The sequence below is a fragment of the Pleuronectes platessa genome, chromosome 3 (assembly GCF_947347685.1).
Source record: "Pleuronectes platessa chromosome 3, fPlePla1.1, whole genome shotgun sequence".
Taxonomy (NCBI): domain Eukaryota; kingdom Metazoa; phylum Chordata; class Actinopteri; order Pleuronectiformes; family Pleuronectidae; genus Pleuronectes; species Pleuronectes platessa.
The window spans coordinates 25181412-25207536 of record NC_070628.1 but is presented as its reverse complement, the minus strand read 5'-3'; the positions used below and the strand labels follow the sequence as shown (position 1 = coordinate 25207536).

The 26125-nt window shown below is 39.9% G+C and overlaps 1 protein-coding gene across 2 annotated transcripts; it reads right to left on the bottom strand.

Annotated features, from left to right (window-relative positions):
* Positions 1-2102: 2102 nt before the first annotated feature.
* Positions 2103-25198, bottom strand: cabp2a (calcium binding protein 2a). 2 transcript variants are annotated; one of them, XM_053419684.1, is made up of 8 exons: positions 24797-25198; positions 24035-24217; positions 10718-10939; positions 6041-6071; positions 4711-4845; positions 3783-3892; positions 3537-3684; positions 2103-3275 (listed from the first exon to the last, which is right to left on the bottom strand). In XM_053419684.1, the coding sequence occupies exons 1-8, from the start codon at positions 24854-24856 to the stop codon at positions 3250-3252; spliced, it is 915 nt and encodes a 304-aa protein (XP_053275659.1). In that variant the 5' UTR covers positions 24857-25198; the 3' UTR covers positions 2103-3249. The 2 variants fall into 2 exon arrangements, with proteins under 2 accessions (XP_053275659.1, XP_053275660.1); XM_053419685.1 differs by lacking the exons at positions 24035-24217; positions 24797-25198 and adding an exon at positions 22951-23049.
* Positions 25199-26125: the final 927 nt, after the last annotated feature.

Here is a 26125-nt window from a genome sequence, read left to right as displayed (position 1 = left end):
GTTCCTCTCCAAGGTGCTGTCTGAGAAAGCCATGCACTGCTGCATTAAGAGGCTGTTGCAAAAAGGAGATGGGTCATCTCTTGAGGGCCTCTGTCAGTTCCTCCAGCTGATCCAGCAGGACCTAGAGGTGGTGACATCAAAGGAAGTGATGGACTCCTACTACAACCAGCTGGACTTTATCGCTGAGAAAGGGAAGAGGGCACCAAGGCTCTCCCTTTTGTTGAAGCACACAGCTGACTCAAGGAAGTGAGCAGGCTCCACCCCCACTAAGATTTAATTAATATTTTGCCGCGCCAATTTCCAAATACTCCAGAATACATACATTTTCACACATTTATAATTTACTGCAAATTTTTCTAGGAATTTGAACATGTTAAATCCCTCAAAAAGCCAATTCATTTGCCTGAATAATAATAATAATAATCATTACAATTTCAATAGGGCCTCCCACTGAACTCTCTTGACATATTCGTCAGTGTCTTCTACGTGTGTGGCTCCACTTTTTCACACTGAGATATTTTCTTTATTTTCATTTTTTTTGTCAGCCATATAAGTGTCTCTTAAAGGCAATTATACATTAAGCTTAATGCTACATGCTAATATGCTGGTTGTTGTAAAACCACAGCAAAATAAGTAATATGCAATAGTCATCTAAATATCGAGATGAAGATTCACATTTCCCCTGAGAGGCACAAAAGGGTGGAGAAATGTTCAAACACTTCTTTTCTAACCTCCACATTGACGGCAATTCACTGTGTTCAGTAGGTTAGTCAGACTGTTGGTTTTCACAGAGTTACCGAAACAAAAATAATTTGACAAACAATCTTGATTTAGATTCTATCTTAATGTTTACCGTGATGACCTTTTCAGATTAGTGTTTTGCGTGCTAATACGAGCACTCACCACAATGCACCGCTGAGACTAATGTTGTTGACTTTGTAGATAGATACTAGCGCATTAATCTCTTTGCATTATTTCATCCTGAGGCGTAAAGAGACGTCTTAAGCAAATATAATGAGGTAAAGCTGTCAAGACAGTTCAGCCAAAACCTCAAATTTAGAATCATTAACATGGGAACGTTGTTGTAGATGTTTTCTGAGTTGCCATTGCATCTTGAATCAACCAACAGAATAGCTATGATTTGAAATAAATAAAACCACAATACAAAGAAATGTCCACTCAGTTTTTCTACAGGTGCTCAGTGCAAAAGATTCAAAATAAAAAACCCTAAGCCAAGATAACTGTCATGTTATTATTAAGTATCATCCCAGTATTGACAAGAGCTTCTCAGTTCCACAGAAAACATTATATTATACAGTAACAAATACTACAGTGTAAGTTTTGACGGGCGGATCAGTACTCTGTGCAGCATCCTGTCCATTAATTGGTCTCTGGTTGATTCACAGAGCCATGTCTCAGGGAAGTGCTGTCATGATTAGACTTGAAGACCAATATAGAAACAAGCTTGCAGTTAGCATATCCTAGAATATAATAAAAATTATGCTTTAGAAAACAAACCTAAAAAGGCAAAGTCACTCTCACAGGCCTTTTTGCTGAGACTTATGATGTTGAATTTTTTGCACATATAATTCCAATTCTTTTTTCACATTGGAAATCACTAAAGCATTTATTTATTTTAGTGATATTTAAAAAAAATTGTAATGTTTAAAAAGAAAATACTGCAATTTTGTCTCTTTTGTCGTCTTTTTTCTGTGAAATGTGAAATGCCCTTGAGATACAACCGTGTGATACAACAATTTCCCAAATATGGATTGATAAAGGACATCTATCTATCTATCTATCTATCTATCTAATAATCATCCAATTGCTATAGGTCAACAAAAATATGAGGGAGGAATTGGGCTGTGACTGCATCATGACCATTGACACAGAGGGACGGAAAACTGATGGTTCAAGACACTCACTACCACGAACGTGACAAAGGAGTAGCGACACTCACTGAAGAGCTACTTCTTGAGGGGAGACAAATTTTGGAAGGCTGTATGAGAAATGTAAGAAAAACTAATGGGAACAACTTTATAGTAGCTGCTTCATTCACCAAATGGAATCCAGTTAATGTGAAAAAAGAAAAAAAGACAGGGTATCTAGACAATAAAAGTAATTTATTAACACTGTTATTCACCTTTTATATTTACAGTGCATTTTAAAGATCTGACCTGTAGAACACTGTATAGATAAAATATTAAATGTACATGTTTTTGCATAAAGTAACGTGTACTTGGAGACAGCCTCTGTCAATGATTCCCACCTGAATAAGAAAACAGGAATATGGAATGAACCTGATATGCGCAAATGTGTAGCAGACATCAAAAATGATTCTGTTAGAATAATCTTATTTCTTCATCGGTTTAATTATACCAAAAATCAGAGTCTAGCCTAATGCCGAAAGTAATTGATATGCTCTGTGTGTATGTGGTTAGTGGATATACAAGTTTATAGATATATAATGTATTTTGCTGTATTTAAAGCCAAAATTGATTGTCACTATCTATACTACAATGATGTATCAAAGTCACAGTCAAACAGTTAGATTCAAGTTTGAATTAAAGACTTTAAACGTGATATTATTCAAATTCTGATAATAAACCCACATCCTTACATCTTATTTCGGATTCAAGTGTCATAAATTGCATATTTATTTAAATTACAAAAATAAATAAATAGATAAATCTTACTATACATATTATTTGTTATATTTAACTGGGTTTTTAAAGTTATATATTTTTCTATGTTATGAACACAACAAACTAAATTCCATCTGTTTCTAACAGTGGAGACAGAAATCTCAGACATGGCAACTAAAGCTCAAGCTAGGGATAGGGTAAGGGACAACTAGCAGCAAGTTGGGGAAGGTGATATACTTTTAAAATATTGTGTGAACTGATGCACTAAGTTCCTTATGTAATCTAACAAATAGAAATAGTGTTGCTGCATGGGATTCTCAGTTGAAATGCAGTATATTCAAATGTAAATAAGCCCTACAGCTTTGGTTAAACCATTTCTTTGCTGACTCAACACTCTATAATCTCTCATTACATATTAAAATACATATTACTATCATACAACAGTTAACACATTGAAGGGATTCTCTTATATTTGAGAGATGATGGAGGTAACTGATAAAGATACAGACATCAAGAAGTTTTCACATCAAGAATTACAAGAACATAAAGTGTGCAGGCTGGTCCATGTTGACTTCAGTGCAGCATAGTGATGTTTCGGGAAGAGTCAGCGAGACATCATCCGCACAAACTCTGTAAAGAAAAACATATGTGGCTGTCTTCAGAGATGGAAAAGAGAAGGATGATTTGACCTTTACCTGTATTTGTCCCTCTTCTTCCTTTGCTTTGCATCAACATTCTTTTAAAATCTCTACCACCTCTGTATAATGCAAGAAATTTGACCTTAAATCCATATCTGGTACCTGTCTTTGCAGACATTTTCCCCCATTCCTTTACTTTATTCCCTCTATATTTTGGTTCTTGTTGCTTTCTTGCCCAAAGTTTATAACTCACCTTCGAAGTCCACCTGTCCGTCCCCATTGAGGTCCACATCTCGCAGGATCTCGTCGATCTCTCGGTGGTTGAGCTGCTCCCCCATCAGCTTCTTCATGGCTTCTCTGAGCTCCCCAAGGCTGATCTGTCCATCGCCATCGGAGTCAAACTAAGAAAGTGAAAAAAAAAAAAAAAGCTGAATGCATGGAAGGTGAAAGTGGAGGATATCCACGGAACTGTAATGCAGAACACATTAATATTGCAGACCTCTTTGAAGGCGTCCCTCAGCTCCTTGACTCCAATCATATCAGCAGTCTCTGCCAGCATCTTTGGACCCATCAGTTCCACAAAGTCCTCAAAGTCCACTCTGCCACCACCTGCAGGGCAATAACATAAATACACAATTACAGACATATCTTTGTCTTGTTAACAAGCAAGGAAAATAAAGACCACATCAATTAGTTCGGAACTAAAGTGTTGCATGACACAATTTGTAACATACAGTGGGTGTCTATGGGGGTTATATTATGGGCGTTGATGCCACAGCTCTACGAACTCTGCATTATGGTAACCCTGCGAGCATTTAACATCATCAGCACCAATTAAATAGCACCAGGCTGTCCTGCACAAACAAGCTTAACCTCCTAGTTACTGCCTGGGGAGAGCCACATTCTTGGATAAAACTTGGTGACATCATTGGCTAAATTCATTCAGATTCTTAATCAATGATTAATTGTTGAGCAATAGTTAAAAATTAGGATACCATATTCCGATGAGACCAATGATACCTTGTAACATTTTAAGTTGTAATAAAAGTTGTTAAAGTCATAGATTCACTAAAAGTTTATTTAATACATTTAAATAAAATAATGTTTTATCCAGTTTCTCTTTCGTCAAGGTCCTTGGTCAGTGAGTCATTTGTCTTGTCCCTCTGACACTCCCTTTGTGAATGTATGGCTTTATACATAATGTGTAACAGCATACTTACAATCTCTACATAGTAATAAGTATACAAATAAGTCAAATCAATAGCAGTAATCCTGTTAATATCATTACTAATACTAATAATGTAAATATAACAGCAGGTACAGGGACAAGCAGATATTTTGGGCCCTGTATCAACAACTCAATTACAACTTCCAAACAATCGATATCTCGGATTGTGCACATGTGTATGTGTTCATGCAGGACTTACAGATCTGCTGGCTGAGTTCGATCAGTTCCATCTCTGTCGGCATGTATCCCATTGTCCTCATGCACTCCCCAAGGTCCTTACAGCTGATGAAGCCATCCCTGTCTTTGTCAAACTCCCTGAAGGCTTCACGCAGCTCTGGGGATGTGTGTGTGTGTGTGTGTGTGTGTGTGTGTGTGTGTGTGTGTGTGTGTGTGTGTGTGTGTGTGTGTGTGTGTGTGTGTGTGTGTGTGTGTGTGTGTGTGTGTGTGTGTGTGTGTGTGTGTGAGAGAGTGTGTGTGCAAATAAGAGTGAATAAGTGAGAAAACAAGGGCAGTATTGATGTTCTAAATGTAAACTGTACACATCTTATACAACTCACGCATACTGTCACCTTTTTATGTGAATATAAACTAATTCAGTTTGTAGTAACACGAGACATGAAAATGGGTCTTATGTGTTCTATTCAGTGCCTCTCAACTGGATCCGCGAATGTGAGTGTGGAGGGAGAATAGGGGTCTGCCACAATGATCCCAAGCAATGCTCTGAATGTATTCGTCCGGAGCCATGTTCAGAGATGCAGAGGTGTGAAGAGAGGTGCAAAGGTGGGGGATTCATTAAAATAGGACAACTCAAAGCACGTTGGTGGTATTTTAGCAGAAAATGTGTCTTGGACTCTGCAATAACAAATGTCTCACTAACATGTCTGTTACTGATGCAGTGTCAACCTGTTTTATTAGGGATTTTATCAACAGCTCCTTATCAGTTATCTACTTCTAACTGTTATGGATGAAAGAGCTGATTTTAAAATCTCATTATGATTTATTCGGTCTAGGTAGTTGAAAAACAGAAACTAGAGAGGGAAGGAAAGATCTGTGGGTGTGGATGATTGTGATTGAATGAAATTGACTTTAATATTAAATTGTGGCAGCACTTTTAAAGTACATTTGTTAATCTTTTAATCAGGCAACCCCAAATCTATAAAGCATTGGTAAACAATATACCTTCAATAAACCATATCAATTATGAACCCTTTATTGTATAATTCAAAACTTCTTGTAGGGGAGTTAAAATCACATATGACGGTAGCAATTTCTTCTGTTGTGTGCTCTGAATGTGAAAGTGTGATAAAAATAATCCTTCACTTTGATTTTAGTGAATTCAAGTGGGAGAAAAATAACTTGGTGCACACTGACATTCAGGGAGAGGATGAATAAAGATGTTTTTTCTGCCATGTGCAGCTCAACAATTTGTCACGGTCAAAAACACAGGTTGGGAAAAAAGCAGTTCATGAAGAAAGCAGGGGAGAGATGATGAAGGGGGGATTTGGATTAAGATTTGGATTTTTCTGTACCTTCCATTTCCTCTGGTCTCAGATCTCTGTCCTGAGATGGTGCGGATAGAAGACACAACATAAATGGAGAGAAATGGACATCCAGTCAGGCAGGTGACACACAAACAGTTTCAGGCTAGAAACATTTTTAGAACATCAGCTTAAAGTGTTTCCTTCACTCCTTTTCTGTGAAGCATTTGTCGTTCCATGTTCATCTGCCCAAGCGGAGATTCTATTACAGGATTATATGGTTTTTGATCTGACTGACCCTAATATCATTTTAGACCTGCTACACAGTCTCGTGTCCAATCTCATTTTGGAGAAGCTTTAAGAGTCTGCTGAGCATACGATATGTGTTACACAAAATCTTGCAGATGCATGATGACAATACAAAGAGTTTCCTTTTAGCCTCTTTCTCCCCTTTACAACCACAGCCAAATAAGGCACACGAATGCATGAGCGGAAAAAAGCTGAGGAAATGATTTATATGTTGGCAAATTGCTGAGAAACCAAAGAAAGCCAACACCGCTTAACATCAGTACATTCATTAAATCAAATTGTACAAAGGGAGTTAAAAGACAAAAAACTTTCCCCCGCAGCCCCTGTTTATGGTTGAAGTTGAATCGGCTTCACAAAGTGTTGGCATCAACAAAAGGTGATACCAGGCTAAGTAAGTTCACGGCATGTTCTGCAGGGCTGTGACATCAGCAGCAGAAAAAATACATGCCTGGATTAAGAGATGTGAGGGAGAGAACAGTGGCAGGGAGATTACAGCGGTAAATTGTATTATAAATCACTGAGGCTCATCACTATTTAGTTTCCCTATCTACTGCCGACTTTTTTTCATCTGCATCTGCAACTACAAATACAGCCTGACCTGCGCTTGTTGAAACAACACCTGCACCGGCTGAACATGCAGTAACACACATCGGCCATTTTTAGCTGGATCTCACTTTTGCTACCATTTATAACTGTCAATCTCAATTGACCCTCCCTTCTTGTAAAGTTAAAACCATCCATGAATGCACAGTGTCTCTTGCTAGCTTCTTGAAGCAGGGCTTGGAAATCCTGGAAAAACCCATTTCACCCTTTGGCCCTACCCCTTGTTTTCGAGGGTCATCTTGCCCCCTGAAACGGCCATTCAAGAAGCCGTTACATCATCAGTGGTCGATGCAAAAATACGGGATTATCATACAAAAAAACATCGCTAATGCCAGAATGCTAATGCTAGCATGCGAACACTAGCGCGATCGCAATCTTTTTTTTTAAGGTTGCTGTGAAAATATCATAATACATAGAAATGATATTAAGATATTAAAATCATCATCATCATTTTTGAATCCTTATAATGGAGAAAATACTACATTTGTGGGTCTCTCTCCCAGCTTGCCGGTGATTCACAGGTCATTCTGGTTACCCCTCCGCTTGAAGTGAGGGTCTGAAAAATCTCTGATTGGAGGGGTATAGAGCCCTACCCCTCGGCCCTGCCCCTCCGTCCCAACAGGTATTGGGACAGCCTACCCCTACACGTGAACGCACAAAACGGAGGGGTAGGGTCAAGGGGTGAAATGGGATTGGGCCTTACACTAAGCAGAGTACAACGATAGATCCCACCCCCTGCCTTCAGCCCTCTCATCAAAGCTATGGCCCCAAAACACGTGAAAGTGCACTGACTGTCAACTGCTAGAAGCCATGACTCGCTCCCTAGCTTTTGGTTATCGATTCTACTTCAGTGGTGTTTGTCGCTCTGGCTTGTGAGGACTCTGGTCATGTGCAGTGTGCGCACAGGCAGGGAGCTAATGGCTAATGGCTGACCAATCATTTCTTTCAGTCAGAATTAAATTAATGGCTATGTTTAATACAGTCCTGCGAGGGACACAGACCTGTTTTTCTGACTTTTTTTTCACAACTCTAGTAAAGGCTATGGCTATTTATTTTTTGTTGCATATCAGGACGTGAAGAGGATTTCCAGAAATATGATAAAAAACTGTTTCAAGAATAATTTACCAACCCGAAGACCTGTATAGCTTTGTGAGAAATTGGAATAATGGTAGGTTACCCTCTTACTACATGCCTTATTATAGTTGAATTAAGTTTCTCAGCTGCTGCTTTTGTGTTAATACTTTGCACTCTTGATGCCAGTGTGTCCAATTAGGAGAGAGCGGGGTAATGTGGGACATTTGCCCCCCCCCCCAGGCGAGCTAAAATGATACTAATGGAACTGGTCAGCTAGTTGTTTCAAGTGTTTGGCAAGCTCCTCCTCCATCTCATCTGTGAAAATATTCTCTTTGCCTCAGCTGCTGCCACCCAGGCCAGGGCTGCTACACCCCAGGCAAAGTGAGACAGTGTCCCACTTTACCCCATAGCCACCGTTTTAGAAAAAACATCTCTTAGCAATTCAGGCTAATATTCAGCTAGCATCAGTCACATGGTTTTATATGTTGGAAGTTCACCAAAATGTATGATATATGTTTTTCTACCTGATTCTATTTGTTTTGACACAAGAGTTCTTTAAGTTCAAAGCAAGAAATTTTACTTTTACATGCAAAAAACACATTTTTGTGAAAAAACATACTTTCCACTAGCCTGGATGCCAGACGAACTTAGCCCCGCCCACAACATTTTTGGTCGGGCAGTTCGGTCTGGAGTCGCTCCATTGGGAAAAAATTATGGGGCGTGTTTCAACTGACCAGGAAGTAAAATTCCTCTTCGCTCAATTGGATAGACCTACAACCAATCAGAGCAACGTAGTATGTGACGTATGCTAAGCAACGCTTCAGCGCAGCGCCAAGCCTTAAATAACAGCTGGCTCCCATCCACTCCCATGTTAAAACTTTGTGCCGGTCACACCGGAGGCTGAAGCACCGCGAGGCAGCCTTGGCGCAGCGCGGTGCTTCAGCCTCCGGTGTGACTGGCACAAAGCCGTGCAGCGATCTACTGGATCAACGGGTGATATTATTAGCGCTGCCCGGCGGTTCAGCGTCGCTTCAGTGTCCGTTGTGAACAGCCAAGCGCCGGGGCGATAGGGATTAGCGCGGTGCTTTGGCATCGCCTCCACGTTCTGTGTTCCTCTTTCAAAATGAATGCGCTGTCGATGTCTTCTAAAACAGACTCAATGGCAGCATCTACACATCTCAGCTCGCCAGCGGCAGGCAAGTTTGTTGAAAACGAATTCAACCCGAGGGCACTTTGATGACGTGGTTGATTACGTCACCGTTGATCATCTGTCAATCATCGTATAAAGCCCGCCCTGACAATCTGATTGGCCCGGTCGGGCCATAATTTTTTCCCAATGGAGCGACTCCAGACCGAACTGCCCGACCAAAAATGTTGTGGGCGGGGCTAAGTTCGTCTGGCATCCAGGCTAACTTTCCACAGCACCAGCACCAACTTCTCCTTCATGGCAAGGTGGGAATGGGAAGGGCTTGAAAACATAATGGTCACATGACCACAAATGTGTTCCGTTGCCTAGATACAGGGGGTGTCTCACATTACCCGATGTAGCATTGAAAATATGGGAGCATATCGTTTCTTGCCAAGAATTACATGAGTTACGACTCCTACATCCGTACTCCTACAAGCAGGAGGTGGATAATTTGCCAGCCTGAATCTGTCTACATAATTATATCTTCTTTGCTAAAATCTCTTGAACAGGGTTTGGGCCATATGGAAATTATATAAGGGAAAAAATATCTTTCTGACTTTTTCGACAGAATTCTGAAATTTGCAGCAAGGTAAGGCTATCTTTTAGACTCATATTTATCGTACAGACATGAAATCTCTCTGAAGAAAACAAAAGCAGAATTTCTCAAATCATTTGAGAAATTTCTCATCTACGAAAATAGCATCAGGAAAAAACTACACTGACCAAGACCAAAAGACTGATACACTTTTATTTTCATTAGAATTAGATTTATTTAAAAAAGATCAATTAGAGATATGTCACAAATTGTTTGTCACCATTCTCCTCTGGACTCAGCTCAAGGACTTCTTAACCCTCAGGAGCCTATAGCTCAGTAAATGACCTGTGATCAGTGACTACACCACCACCTTAATGGCTGTCTTCAATTAGCCCTGTGTGCAGCTCAGTCAGGAAATCACTCTGTTATCGCTCTCGGACATCTCTACCTTCTCTGCATGACGCATTAATGTGGAATAAGAGGCGCATGTGATATCTCAAGCACTCTTGGAAGGTTGGATTTATGATCTTTATTATACAAACTGAGGTCAGTCCCTCAGTCATTAGAGAGAAATCTTATATATTACCAACTATTTTCCTTACAGCTCAGGACTCATGTAGGATGAATCGTATGAGCAGGTGATCCTTCTTTCTTTCTCTCTTCTCTCTTTCTTCGTTCCTTCTTTTAAAAATGATTATACAGCATTGATCTTGGACTGCCGTTGTGGATGGTGAATGTGGTGGAATGAAAGGGGTCGAGGGTGGTCGGAAGAGGTGGAAGAGGATGAGGTGGTTGCTATTACCAGAGGGAAACTCTGATTGGTGGAGATTGGAGGGGAAGGGTGATTAAGGGATATTGAGCCTTCACCTTGCTTAGGACAGTCAGGGCATGATCACATTAGACGAGTTAAAACTGATTTATGGGAGATTTGAGATATAATGACTCTGTGGGGTGTGTGTGTGTGTGTGTGTGTGTGTGTGTGTGTGTGTGTGTGTGTGTGTGTGTGTGTCATACATACAAGCTGGCTCTGTGAGAAGCCCTGTCTAAGGAAGATACAAGCAGGCCCCACTATGTTGTGCAGCACGTTGCAGTTCTTAACCAGAGCGCACAGGGGCTCATTAAACTCCCGCTCGCTGCCTTCTTCGTCCTCGTCGTCTGTGTCGAACTCATCGGCACCACCCAGGTCCCCCAACATGGCGGCAGCCAATGGGGAGCTGCTGCTTTCTACGGGTGACACCCCCTTAGATGAGGGGAACCAGATAAAGTTACTTCTTAATCCACTGACAGTTATTACGTTTATAATTCAAACCTCAAGCTCTTACAGTTAAAGCAGCCAGATGTAAGTATCGAGTTATTTACTGTATAATCTATATAATAAACCAGATCCATTTGACAGGCTGTTGTGTCCATTTGATATATGACTAACTTTCAAATAAGATGTTTAGAGTTTCTATGCTGACATCAACAGAACACAACTTCAATATCTTAATCAATTCAAACAAACTCGAACAATTTACTCTGCTAAAATCAGCTGAATTGTGTCTTACCTTCTTCCTTTTACTGTTCTTTTTAGACGCCTTGTTGATGTTTCCCATCACCCTGCCTTCTCTCTCTCAATGTCTCCCCCCCCTCCCCTTGCTCCTTGTTTGTCCCCACACTTCTCTTCACGTTGAAAGCTCACATAAAAGTCCAAACTCCACTCTACATCCTTTGCATCTCATCGGCCTTTCACACCCAGGGAGGCAGAGGAAAGCGACTCCACTTGACACCACTACCACGAAAAGTGTCTCCTCTCGGTGCGCGTGCTACAATCCAAGATCCTATTGGTCCAGTGACAGACAAGGTATGGGCCTATGATGTTGCATCCAATCCTGAACTGCTGTAGGTCGCCAGAGGCTGTCATGATGAGCTTTGAGATGTGTAGTGGGATATTAGGGAAAACAGCGGCAGGGTGCAGGGGATTGGCGGGGCGGGTGGGGTGGTTCATATCTGCACTGAACCAACCTGCTGCTGCCAGAATCTGATTGCATGACTCAACCATTTTTTCTCTCCCTATTTCTCTCCCGCTGCCTCTCTCTCTCACTTATGCAAAACACATACTACACACACGCATGCACACACACACACACAGTTGTGTCTCCAGTGAAAAATTTCCATTTGAAGTCATGCCGGAAAGTGACAACTGGCCAAAATGTCCTCAATCTGTAAGTTCAAATAGTCAAGCCGGTCCTCACAAAGCTGGAAGCACAAGTGCATACACACACGCACACACGCAGTTCTGGCAGGCTAGTCATTTGGAGACCTTAAGCACGACGTCAGACAGGCGGAGAGGAGATGGTAGGTGGGATGGATTAGATAAAGTTGGTCCAAATTCAAGGGATCACTCGTGGTGAGAGGGGAGTAACATAAACAGAAAATATGTGTTTGTGTGCGTGACAGAGAGAGAGCGAGAGAGGAGTAGGCGATGGTAGATTTATGGATGGAGAGTTGGCTGCCTGTTTAATCCCTGGCATTTCAGATTAGAGAGTTATGCTGTCAGGCCATGGGAATGTGCGATTGAAGCAGGAGAAGTCGAGAAAGGACATTTCAATTAGATCATATTAGACTGTAAAAAAAAGGGAACTGGTGACACTGGAAACAAGTTGCAAATAGAGAGGGTACTCAACTAAAAATAAAATAAATATAATATTAAAAAATAAAATAAAAGTATGTGCTTAATTCCAGCTACAGGACATGGTTTCAGAAATACTAACATCATAACTTCAAATAAATTTTAAAGAAACTTTTTTAGTATCCCTAGAAACCAAACTCTTGTACTAGAGTATTTAAACGTATTTATTGCTTTTATCAATCTGTTTATTTATATATTATTCCATCTCTATAGATTAATATGGTGCAAAGGTATTTGATTCCTAAAATATAAAATAATTTTATTATTTTCCATGTGCAGTTACATTTCATATCAATCTCATACGCATCTAACTTTCAATTTATTTCAATTTAATAAAAATCACAAATAAAAAATTTTCTTTAGTTATTCATCTCTTTAGTCATGTATCCTGTTACTATAATCTTGGTCTCTTCTTGTAGAAATAGCTACACTAAATTTTTCGACTTAGCCTTCAAAATTGAACATATTTAATATATGTGTAATTGTATAATGTAAAGTATAATGTACTTATCTTTGTATCTGGTCAAATTCAGCACTATATGTAACTGAATGATATCTATAACTGTCCTTCTGTGTTAGCAGGAAATATTGTCTTTGATGGGTCCACATTCACATTTCTGTCCACCACAGTGTCTGTGTCTAATAAACAGAAGGCTGGTTGTCACTTGCCACAATAAGGGAGCTGCATTATATCAGTTACTTCTGCCAATGAGGTTAGCTTTTCATTGCATCTGTTGCTTGTTTGTATGTTTGTTAGCAGGATTAAGAAAACTGCTAAAGAGATTTCCACAAATCTTGGTGGGAGGATGGGACAGAGGCCAAGAAGAGAACCCATTTCATTTTGCTGTGGATTCTGGACAAACTGAAATTATTTGATCAATGTCTGAAACATTGTAAACGTTTTTCAATGAGTTTGCAATTCCATGCAGATCCAACAAAAAAGGTTTGTATATGACTCCAGCCGTGCCGTACAGTTGATGTTGTGTATACCCATTTACACGGTATATATTATTGCTATTTTATATTTCGCTAATGTTTGTATTGTATTTTTACTTAGTGCTATTCCTACTGATGTCTATATTATAGGAAGTATAGAACTAATAAAGGACAATTGTATCTCATTTGTCTAGCTCCTTTTTTTTTAAACACAAAAAATTGACCTTTTGATATTGATTGGATTATTCCTTGATCAAATAGTTTAGGATAATTTCCACAGCTGTCTGCACAATTTAATACAACACATCAAACATACCCATTCTAAATGCTTGTGTGTGTGTGTTGCTGCCTGTTGTATGTTGCTTGTCGTGTGGTACAGCGTGTGTGTGTGTGTGTGTGTGTGTGTGTGTGTGTCAGAGATTAGTGCAGTATGTGTAAGGCCAGTGCTCTGAGCGCCTGCAGCCCTAATCCTCCACAGACAGTTTACAAAAACTATCATGTTTTCTCCCTCTTCATTTCTTCACATGTGTGCGTGTGAACATTCATCTGTTTTCAATGAGTTTCTCTGCTTTTATTGTTTCATGCATATTACTATTTCTTAGTTGATATTACAACCTCATTTTTATTGCAGATCTTTCCACATTGCTGCTCTTATTCTGATTTCTTTCTTCTGGTTTCATAAAGGGCCTGGCTGTTACACACGCACATGCCAAATGTTGGAAATGAGAACACACAAGCCAAACCTTTATATAATATCTCTCATTCTTGTGGTACGTTTACAGGAATTAATACTGACCCGCAAGCTTCCCTCTGCTTTACTCTGTGATTATATCACCAGCAGAGGGGAGTCAAATTCAGATTGCTGCTGGTAAAAATGACCGCTTGTGCTTAGCTGTAATATCCACGATCAACCAACAGATGTCATCCTAATGCTTTAGTGTTATAGCCTACCGCCCATTATTGTATTTTCATATTAAATATTTCATCAAGCGAAGCAGAATATATCAAAGATGTGTAGCAATGAATCTGACGTTGTTAAAGTGGAAAGCCCTGATTTTAAGACACAACTCTCCACCTGACCCTGCAGTCTGAACCCTCTACGCACTTGAAAATAAAAAAATAAAAGAAGTTCCATGGAGAATCGGTTAAGTAGAGGGGATAGAGAGTGATTATATGACTTGCGACAAAGGATTTGAATTCCACAGTGTCTCAGTTATATAATGGTATGTGCCTTATCCCACTATTCCAGCTGGACACCTACAGATTAGCGAGTGGAAGCTTCAGTCCTGGATTTTTTTCTCCCTCTCCCTTGCTCCCTATGATATATATCATGCACATACACATGCTATTACAGATGGCTTTAGGTGATATAAACTGGAGACCTCCTGCACAAATACATAGTTACTCGTAAAACATACTCAACACCTGCACCTGCATAAAAAAGCCCATGCACACGAAGAGAGAGAGAGAGAGAGAGAGAGAGAGAAAAAAGCCGAGCAGAGCGTTGACGCCCTGCTTTGATAAACAGCCTGGTGTGAACTCAAAGCTTTGTGACTATGAAACCAAAAACAGTTGGGCGCGAACTCATGCTCCGTCCCTTGACAACAACAAGCACACCAGATGCCTAAAAGACAAGGATGGAGGAGAGGCCAACAGAAAATCTGGAGCCAGTAAACAACCCCATGGACTCGGTCCAAAAATCTGGATTATTGTGTGACACACCACACTTACAGCCCTGTCAGGTACCGTCAAATATTTTGGATGTGATGGGGGTGTGTACATGTAGTATATGAAGCCTATCTGACATCACACAGAAATATAACATGCTCAGCCCTTCATTAAGGATGCAGTGTACATCCATACATCGAACAATGCCTTCTGACCTTAAATGTCCGCTGATCTCTGGAATCTATATGTCCTAGCTGCTAAGAAATGTCTGTAAGATCATCTGTAGGTAAGTGGATCAAGTCGAGGTGAATCAAGCTGAACCCAGCTGAGAGGAGTTGTGACGCGAACACGGCCCACCGCACACAGCTGAAATCCCCCGCCAGAGCCACACATATATGTCAAAACACTTTCAACAAAGGTCACTGACGGTGCCATCCATTTATTATCTGTGCCGCTTATCATCTGAAGGTCACAGGAGGAGTAACCACAAAGCCACTCTCTCTAACAATGATTGGAAATAAAATAAGAAACAAGCACATGCTCCACTCTCAATGTAAGCTCTTCGCATATTTCTTTCCTATGTTCTACATTGGAATTTATACGAGCACAAACATGTGTGTGATCCTCAACTGACAAAAGTACAGCATTTCGAAACAGAATGACTCAATGGTATGCAACGACGAATCTATGAGTTACTCATAAAGTTTTGTAAAGTTTTAAAGATGTCACAATGATAAAAATACCCTTCCTTTAAGACTCACAATTCACTCATTGTACTTATAGTAGATTTTTTTTGATTTAATGCATCTTTGCGTCTTTCAACCAGTTATATTGATTTCTCGTCCACAACTTTGTTGTGGACTTTCTTTTCACTCTATCTATATTGCAACTTATTCCAGATGTGGCTGTCTTAAGCAAAAACAAAAAGAAAGCTCTGTGATCATCTGCACACAACCTGCCCAAGAGTTAGGTCAACACACAAACACAATTAGTAAGTAGAAATAGGAGAGCAATTAGCAATCAGCTCCAAATCAACTCTAATATCGATCTATATTGTGTTATAAGCAGCTGTTCTCTATAATAAGCTATAGGAGGTAATACATTTGATTAATCAATATTTTCTCTTGACTCTTCAGTTCCCCTCAGTTATCTGTCAAATCTTTGCTTTTGCCATTCATAACCTGCACTTTGTTTGTTCTTTTTTTTGTCCCTTATCAATCTAGTTTACAGAAACGCCAAGTACCTGAGTTCAGTGAATACGCTCTATAAATTCACAGACTCCCGCTGGTAGTAGTAGGAATGCATTTAGCAGCTAAAGAGCCACATGTGCTTTAAAAACAGAGGAAGATCTCAACTAAACATCTGTTTAGACATAAATCAGGCACATTTTCTATTTGAGAGGCGGATGCACTATTTAGCATCACTTTAGAAAACAGATGGGTGAGCATGAGCCAGAAAAAAGATTCCGTATCATCATGTATGCGCTATTATTTCATGAAAGCTGTGTTGGCCGAGAGGTAATATGAGGAAAAAGGACTGAATCAGTCAGTTTAATGTGAAATCGTTGAACACATGACCACATATGGTCGTCTGGACTGTCCCACATTCCCTGCTCTCATTCTCATCCACTTACCCATTCACAAAAGGAAGCTAATGCCTTTTGCACCTGTCCAGATTTTGTTCATGCATTTTCATGTGACCTAAACATTAGATTTGAGTTTCCTCTGAGGTCCTAGAGGTCCTGTGGATTAGAGATTCTCTGTGATAAGTAGGATGAAGGGATAGAAAGTCACAGAAATGTTGGGACTGCGTGTTCTCTATTTTCCTACATGAGTATGGGAAACAACTGTTTGTGCTCCGACTGCCCCAGTGGTAATAGTCCATCAACAAACCCACTTTTTAATCTGTCCACTAAATCTGCTCCTGTTTTTTTTAATGTTGCCCCGTGTGCATTGTCTCCAAACACTGAGGTTTAACAATAATAATTCTCCTCAAGGCAATGTAACTTTCTCGTGACTGCATCATTGCTAAATATTTTAATGAACGTATTCATTATTTAAAAGGTTCAATATTGGGGACCATTCTAATTCATATGCTTATGTTAAGATAAAATGAAACATAAAAATGTAGGTACATTTTAAATTGATTGATCTAAGTTTGAATGAAAGATAAAGAGAGATAGTGAATTACGACAACAAAGTCAGTCTACCTTAGAAAGACTGGTAATCCATCTGTAGGCTGTGTCATAGGGCTGTCACTTCTTATTCCAAATTCAAAAATTCTCTCCAATGTTTGTGTGTGTGTGTGTGTGTGTGTGTGTGTGTAAGTGGATTTGTGTGTGTGTGTGTGTGTGTGTGTGTGGATGTTTGGAGTCGTATTGAAATTTATAAAATTATGCAGCCTAGAATTGCATCAGGCCGTCTGAAGTAGTTTGCCGTATAATCCAGCAGAGGGCATTCACTGCCACCTTGACCTATTGCATGCCCTCTTGACCTATTGGTAAAGTAAGTCAGTAATGTTACGTTGTTTTGGTACAAAAATGGAGGAAGAAAGCAAGATAAGCCATGGGGCTGTTGCACTGTTGCTATTGCGCAATGCATCACTCGGTGGCCTCACCTGTTTTCGTTATCAAGCCAACCGAGGCAGTTGAGGAGAGACCACAGTCATGTGAGGCTGTGACATGAATGGGCAGGTATTCAGACTGTTGTGTTATCGAAGTCGTTTGAACTTGAATTGAGGTGACATTTAGTAGCCTGTGTGTGCTGTGACATGCAAGTGCCTGAGGCTCAAAGCATAGAGAGAGAGAGAGAGAGAGAGAGAGAGAGAGAGAGAGAGAGAGAGAGAGAGAGAGAGAGAGAGATTTTTAAGGATTTAATAATATAATTCTGTCAGATTGGGTTAGTGGTTTCGAATGTAATATTAGTTTTGTGTCTATTATAGGTAATTAGTAATGATGATGCACAATTTTATACACAGTTGCTGTCAAAACTTTTGATTACCACAACTTACTATTATCAAGAGATTTCACAATATTTTCTCATGAAATATGTTGGGACAGATTTTTTTCACATACAAATCTGGCAGGATGATTTAAAGGTATATTTATACTTGTTTCGCACTGATGACTAACAACAACAGACATCTTTGTCATTGTGTCCAACATGATACAACATGTCCATGTCATGCTCCATTTCTTGACCTAATTAATTACAAAGAACTGCTCCGGTTATTACATTCACCAGCATATGGATTATATACTGCTGGAGTTATTGAGGTGAGGAGGAGACGGCAGAAAGAAGACGGTGAGAACGTGTATCGTCACACCAGACACAGCGCTGACCCGCGGCCTGAGTGTCAAGCCTGAGCGCTCGTGCCGCAGACGACACAGCTCTCACCTCTTGCGCAATATTGGTCAGAGGCCTCTCTTCCATCGGCCCTTCACCTGTTCTATTTGCAATATTTTTCCTTTTGTTCTTCTTCTCTTGTCCTGCGAGCTTCTCTTTATTTGATCGGTTGCACTTTTTGTTTTACCCACAGTATTAACTCTCTTGCAATACTCTCCCACATTGCGTTTCTTTGAATTATATTAATATTTCTTTGCTGGAGCTCAACAACATTCAACTAACACCTCCAATTCCATAGCATTAAATTCCGCTTTGCGCCTGTGGTCACTCTCCTCTCAATTTTACTCCATGGTGGAAAACAGTATCGCACGCAAAGCACAAATTTACATACTACTGCCTCTGCAATGTTTGCACCTATTATCATTTAAGAAATCATTTTGAGTAGATCACCCATAAAACGCCCATTAACCAAACATGCAAGTAAGAGAAAGAATCCCAGACAGAAAAGGAGAGAGGAGAAGATGGTGGAACAGGTGAAAACACTCAAAATATGCATTATTCACAGGGACAGTATCCTTTGGTATCATCCAACAATGAAGCTTTTCCTATAACCTATGTGCCTCACGTTTGCAATAAAAAAGTGTAGTTTGTTCACAATGTTTATCCGCTTAATAGCAACTAGCTTGTTGCTGTGAATAAACTGACTATTAAGCCATGTTTTGTGTTTAAAAGTAAGAAAAACGTCAGAGTAATTATAAGCGTATAAATCGTGGATTAGCCAGCAGGTCACTGTGCTGCATGAGTCTTTACTTTAAAACAGAATAAATCTCTCACTGACACTGAATCATTCATGAACACTTTTTTAATATATTAGAAATATAATCATGTTTTTCCCAGTTAAGATTCGACAGCATTTTAATTCGTCCCTCAAGTTTCTTCTGCAGGACAAATGATGATTTTCGTCCTCTTGAGCTGTAATCTCCTCTTACACCGCAATCAATCTCTTCTCTATTTCTTGATGATATCCAGCCGCCCACTGCTATGCTGCCCTCATCCCAGCCCTCCCTCCTTCAGTTTCTCATCATTCTCTCCATCTGCTGCTCACTGCGTGGATGACTCATCTGGGCAATGACAACAGGAGGTTAGAAAAAAAAAAGACAACAGAGTGGGGCCTCTTTTTCTTTTCAGTGGACACTTTATGAATCCAGCGTAACTGTGGACAAACAAATATAACACATGTGCCATCAATTAACGGTTATTTTGACCTTGCTCCCTTCGTTAGTTTTTGCTTTCTTTGTCAGGCTTTTCATCTTGCATGGCAGATATTGCTGTTTATAAGGCACAGTCCCTTTATGAAACCACATTTAATATTTACTAGATCTGCACCGAATTGCACGCACTCATTTCTTCATCAAGACCCACGAATGATTCTCAGAGACGTCAACAAAATATTATGCAATATTAAAGAAAGTGAGAAAGAAAAATCCTTGCTCCACCCCCTGACCCCAAGCAGCACCCCTCAGCAAAATGTCATGGGAATTGGTTGAGTAGTTTTTGCGTAATCCTGCAAACTAACAAACAAACGGGGAAAACATTACCTCTTTAGCAGAGGTAATGATAACCAAGTCAAGTTTACCACTCCAATTCTCATACATCTTTGACCTACAACAGTTTTATTTTAATGAGATATCACAGGTTCAGGCAGGACTTGTCAAACCAGCAGCACAAAAACTACCCTATGAATAACTTTTATGTTAAGTAGGCTGTGATAGTGCACCTCTCTGTCCTTTTCTCATAAACACACATGTTTCTACTCATATCTTAGTGAGGACACTTATTGACATAATACATTCCCTTGCCCCTTACCCTAATCTTAATCAACCAAACTAAATGCCTAGGCCTAACCTAAACCTAATCTAGCCCGAACCCAAAAACCAAGTCTTAACCCTCAAACAGTCCATTGAAAAAGTGAGGACAGATCAAAGTGTTCTCCCTTTCCAAAGATGTCTTCACTCTGTAGGGTATATGCTTAAAATGGTACAGGAAAACACACATACACACGTGTGAGGGTACAGATCCCTATATGCCCTGGCTCAGTTATGTGCATTACAGAACACCAGGCACACATCTCTCTGCACCAGGACTACAATGTCTAGAGGGCAAAAATGTGGTCCTACACATGTTGACAACAATATTGAAATAAAGTGTTTACGTATGTGTGTGTGTGTGATAAGAAACAATGAAAGATCTATGTAAGATTTTTTCATTTTGACATAAACATTGCGAGGTTATAATAAGGTCATCATATTAATAGAATAAGTTCATAATAACATCACACCAAAGTTAGTTTAAGGTACCTGACATTTTAGATGAGAGAGACTTTAATGAGTCAACCTGAAATAGTAGTTAATGAAGTAACTTTGCCTTTTGCGAAACCTGACTGTGAACCGCTTGAGGCCAAATTTAATGCAAACACCTTTGGGATGAATCAGGGACAGCCGATCTTGGGCAACTTTTAAATATTTCATATAGATTGAGAAACAGTGAGACAGGACATTTTTGGGGCACCACTCATGTTTCCTTCAAGCTGCTGCATGCCAACCGGGACCACAGATCAAGTTCTGACAGGGACCATACACAACCCTCAATCAAACCTTTTACACTACTTCATAGTTACACACCTTTACAGTTACGCACACAGAGACCAGTTATACAGCTCAACAGTACGGTTCCGGACGTAAAAATCCCATTATCTGAACAGAGATTTTGATCATCAGCCATAATATTTGAACCATCCATGGTAGACTTAAACACAAGCTACAAGATTGTGAAACGATATTAAATTCTCCTGTAGAGGCCACAAGTCTGTATGATATCAACTGTGTCCGAAGGAAAACATTTTCAATAGGCGATGTCAAGGAAGAGAACTACGAAAACCACAATCCTCAGGTGTAATAGCGACAGCTGTGAATGGCCGAGCTTGCTGTTCGTAGGGAAATATTTTCCACACCAGCGAAAAACTGGTTGGCTACTATCAGTTAATCTAGTGTTACATTACGTTTACCACAGAACAAACATGATTTCACTATCTAACATGTTTTTTTTGGAGATGAGGAAAAGATAACAAAAGGTGAAATTCACTACATAACCAGCACTGGCAGTCGCTGGATAGGGATCAATTGTGAGGGTTTATTCGTTACACAGTCTTGTTCCTTTGCCTTTTTTCTATTGTTCAATATTCTGTTTCTCCATATCTAATGTTTATGGTCATGATTCTCGTAGCTTGGTTCCTGGCTTAAAACCCTTATATAAGGATTTTCTTAAACATCAATGGAGAAATTAAAATGTACTCCTGGAATCAGCGGCGTTCTGAAAGTGGGCATTTGCTGTCACTCTATACTCAACACAATCTGAAGCATGTCGTCCACAGAATACTGATTCAAATCTACTTATACTATAGATGATATTGACTCCTCATCCAAACGTATGTTCTTTGAAAGAGAAAAAAACAGCATTCTTTCACAGTTATCCAATCTGTTTGCTCTGGTTTGCATTTTGAGCACACTCAACATGTTCCTACAGACAGAGACAGACTGTGTAAAGCTTATGTGTCATATAGAAGGTCACAGATTGGAGTTTGAGAGGCTGCTGCTCTGATGATCTACTCACAGAGTGATTATTCTTTATGCATGTTTCACTCTGACTCATTCAAAATGAACTTCCCCCGTTCTGCTCTTTCGGTCTCTGAGTAGCCGTTTGCCGGCTTTTGGACTACACTGTGACTTGTAGTGCTGCTCTGGCCTGTGGTGTCTCAGGTGATTGAGGCCGAGACCTCAGAGAAAGGTTGGCTTTTTGAAAATCGAACGAGGTGTTCATCTTCATGTGTTTCATGTGATCTTGATTTGTATTGGAATTCTAAAATGTTCACATGTTTGCAAACACGGGCACAGGAATGTTGTCATAATTTATTTTGTTCTTTGCAATGCTATTATATTCTCATATTTAGTTGTCTCATATAAGCATAGTTCTCAAGAAGACATCAGAAAAAAGTTATATAAAGGAAATTGTAACAATTTTTTGGTCATGTTTAAAGGTGCCCTGCGGAGATTTCTTCTTAGCAAACACTCAACATTCTTTATTAATTTCACATGTGAAACCGATAGTCGATGATATTTCTTTAATTCACAACCCTATCTGCATATTTATTACAGTAACCATGATTACACAGGTCCAGTCAGGGGCACTGCTGGAAATGTTGGCACTATGAAAGAATACAAAATCCATTTGATGACTCGTAGTTTAATAATTTATAGACTAGAAGCTCTAGTGTTGGGTAGGGCTAGTTTCCTAATACTAACTACTAATAGTGTTATTTTATCAGTTGTAATTAAAATTTTGGTCAATATGTTTCTAAAGTCTATCAAACACCAGTAATGCCCTGCTGGCTCTAAACACCTCTGTAAAAGACATAGACCTCATCAGACCCTGCTTTTATTTTTCACCTCTGCTTGTCTCTCTCTGGCTGCATGGCTTGAAGAGGGCTGTGGCTCTTAGGTATCCATAAGGTACATAAAGCACAATCTGTCCTTTAATAGTAGTGACATGATAATAAAGTTATCATAATACACTTACAATCTGCTGACTGGAATGAGCTGGTCTACTTCATCAGTAGCAGTGGTTGATTGGAAAATATAACAAATCATAAAAAGTGGCAACACCCATTTACACCAGATGAGCTGTATTTCCTTTTAATAGTCCTGTGTACTCAAATAGAAGTAAATAAGGAAGTTGCGAAGCTGTGCGTCTTCCACTCCTGAAAACATTTCACAATAAAACCCTTTGAGAAATGGGAACCAAGGGTATTGCAAACATCGTTTGTTAATATATATTTATCAGCTAAACATAGAAACTGTGCTAAAAGATAATTTTCACTGTCTATGACCGCGCACAGGCAACATGTAAAATCTACCTGTTCTAAGTCGCTCATTTACTGCAAAGCAAGCAGCATGATTCAGTGTATCTAAGCAAGACTGAGCCATGCAATGAACAGAGAAAGGAGATTAATGAAAAGGCTGTTCTAATAATTTTGCCAAAAATGGAGAAAAAAACCCACAAGTTAAACCTTTTTAATTGATTTGATCAAATTTTAATTACATTAACAGCTGATAATGATAACACTGATAATAATACAAATAATAATAGAGTTTAAACGATTCCCCCTTCCTTTCCAGCAATGTTGCGAATTATGTTTTTTTCCTCCCTTTATTCAAGAGTGTGGGCTTTCAGTTTGAAACTACCACTGTAGTTGTCAACAACTCCACATTCAATCAAGCAAGGATTCAACTTTTGTTCACAGGCAAACCCTCAAATGTGCTGATAAGTTCACCGTCACAGTGAGACTCTCTCATTCCGTCATTCCTTCATAAGCACTTGATTGTGGTGGAGTTTGCTAGAAGTACATTTGTCAAACAGTGTCTGTGTGTGTGTGTGTGTGTGTGTGTGTGTGTGTGTCTGCCTGTCAATCTGTCTGTGTGTCCGTCTGTGTGTGTGTGTGTGTGTGTGTGTGTGTGTGTGTTTGTGTGTGTGTGTGTGTGTGTGTGTGTGTGTGTGTGTGTGTGTCTTAGCCAATTAGTACATGCTAAAGATGGCATACATGTCATTTTAAGTGCACTTACACAAACCTCCCCGGGCTGTGATGCCCTGCTCAGTAACCTACCTGCCCAAAGACAGAGTCCACGATGGGTCGCAGCCTACTCCTGTCTCCCTCTTGCAGCCAGAGGTCGTCAGGATTTCCCACCGGGGAGGACAGACTCATGGTCTTGGTCTTTTGCTTCGGAGGCCTCTTTATACTGGCTGAACTCCATCGCCGGAACGAGTCGATCTTCTTCTTGATGGAGCCCTGGAACACGCAGGATGAAGATTCGGCAGAAGTTGAAATGCAGGTGAAGAAAAGTTATTTCACACAAAATAGTGGTTGGACAGAATAATGAAAGAACAGAAAGAAGAAAGGAAACTAAGTGACTGATGATTATTCATGCAGCAGGTTTTATGATGAACTGAAATGTATTTAACTCACTGCACTCTGCAACATAATTTGAAATCAAGGATTTGGTTAAACAGTTGAGGTAAGATATAAACGTCTTGTGTTCAAATAGCATTGACACAAGAAATATTTAACATTTCATCTAAGTATCATAATGTAACAACTCAGACAGGATCCTGCATTGTGGTTATAACAAGTTGTCAGAAAAAGATTGTAACTGATCTGTTCTTGCACCCGAATAATCCACTAAAATTGACACTGTGTTAATATGAATACAACTTAACACAACAATTTGTTTTTGAAGGTATGTCCATACCAGTCAGGCCTCAGATGACAAACCATGTGTTGCTACACAACAACATGTTGAGTATGTAACTGGAACAGTGGCAGGATTTAACACAATTCAGTTCATTTGTGTGGTACACATCTACTGACCTTCTTCATTAACTTCCCATCTTGCGGTTCCACGGACGATACGCTTTTCACATCAGTCATCTTTGCAGCCCAGCTTGCATGCACGTCCTCTCTCTCGCTCTCTCTCTCTTTCTCGCTCTCTCCCTCCTGTCACACTCTGGTCCACTCGTCCTCTTTATCTGTCCCTAGAGCATCTGACACTGGTTGATAATCTGAGGCATATCTCCCACTGTTGTTGCTCCTCCTCATTTGACTCTCTATCTCTTCATCCCTCCTCCTGCATCTGTATCCATCATTCACTTTTTCATCTGCCGGCTTGTTGCCGTCTCTTATCTCCATGAAGACACAACTGGGAATCGATCTTGATTCGATCTTTTTAACATCTTTGGATTTCATTAATATATCACCACATGTGTGTGTGTGTGTGGCTGTGTGTGTTTTCTAGCTATTAGTCATGTCGTGTTGACCTAAATCTCTTCTCACAGTCACAGTATTGGGACTTGTCGTCCTTATGGGAACCAAAAGCAACTCCCCATAATGTCAATCATTACATTTAAGGTGAAGACATGTTTTAATGTTAGGTTTAGGATTAGGTAAATGTTTGGGTTACAGTTACGTCTCCAGGAAATCAATATGAGTCAATGTGATGTCCTCTTAAGTTATGGAAAAACAAATGTGTGTGTGCGTGTTTCACAATTTCCCATTGAAAAATCTTCCAATTGATGAAAAGTCAGGTCAAGTGTTGAAAATGATGACAGTTGTGCACACACTCTGTTTCTTTTGGAGCTTGACACTATTTTCTGTCTATGTATATGACATCTCCCGTAATCCTCTATTCATTTTCTCTCTCTCTCTCTCTCTCTCTCTCTCTCTCTCTCTCTCTCTCTCTCTCTCTCTCTCTCTCTCTCTCTCTCTCTCTCTCTCTCTCTCTCTCTCTCTCTCTCTCTCTCTGATCTCGTCTGTTCTGATGCTGATGTACTCTCGGCCTCAATCCTCTGCACTTTATAGTGTTTCCAATTGTTTATTACATCCACCATATGGCCCTTGTGCAGTGCGCGTACTAACACACAGACTAAGCACACATCGCTGCACGTACAGCATGATGTATGAGGTGTTTAATAATACTCCTGCTTTGGTGTGACGGGACATCTGTGTCTGACATGCTTTTTCCTAAATGAGAACAGGTAGGGCAGGAACTGTGGGAGTAAATTAATAGCACAGGAGGGTTAAATAAGGAGCCGAACAAGAGTCAACATGTAGCCCTGAAGAATGTGAAGTGTGAGATGGGGTCGCTGGGCCACTGGAAAAGTACACGTACAAGTTGTCCCTATAACAGAATCCAAGTTTAAG

Coding starts and splice junctions, on each gene's coding strand:
- cabp2a (XM_053419684.1), bottom strand. CDS start 24,856: ATGACTGATGTGAAAAGCGTATCGTCCGTGGAACCGCAAGATGGGAAG. Junction 10,940..24,034: donor TGGACTCTGTCTTTGGGCAG/GTAGGTTACTGA, acceptor CCCTCATCTAAG/GGGGTGTCACCCGTAGAAAG. Junction 6,072..10,717: donor GCTTCTCACAGAGCCAGCTT/GTATGTATGACA, acceptor GCACCATCTCAG/GACAGAGATCTGAGACCAGA.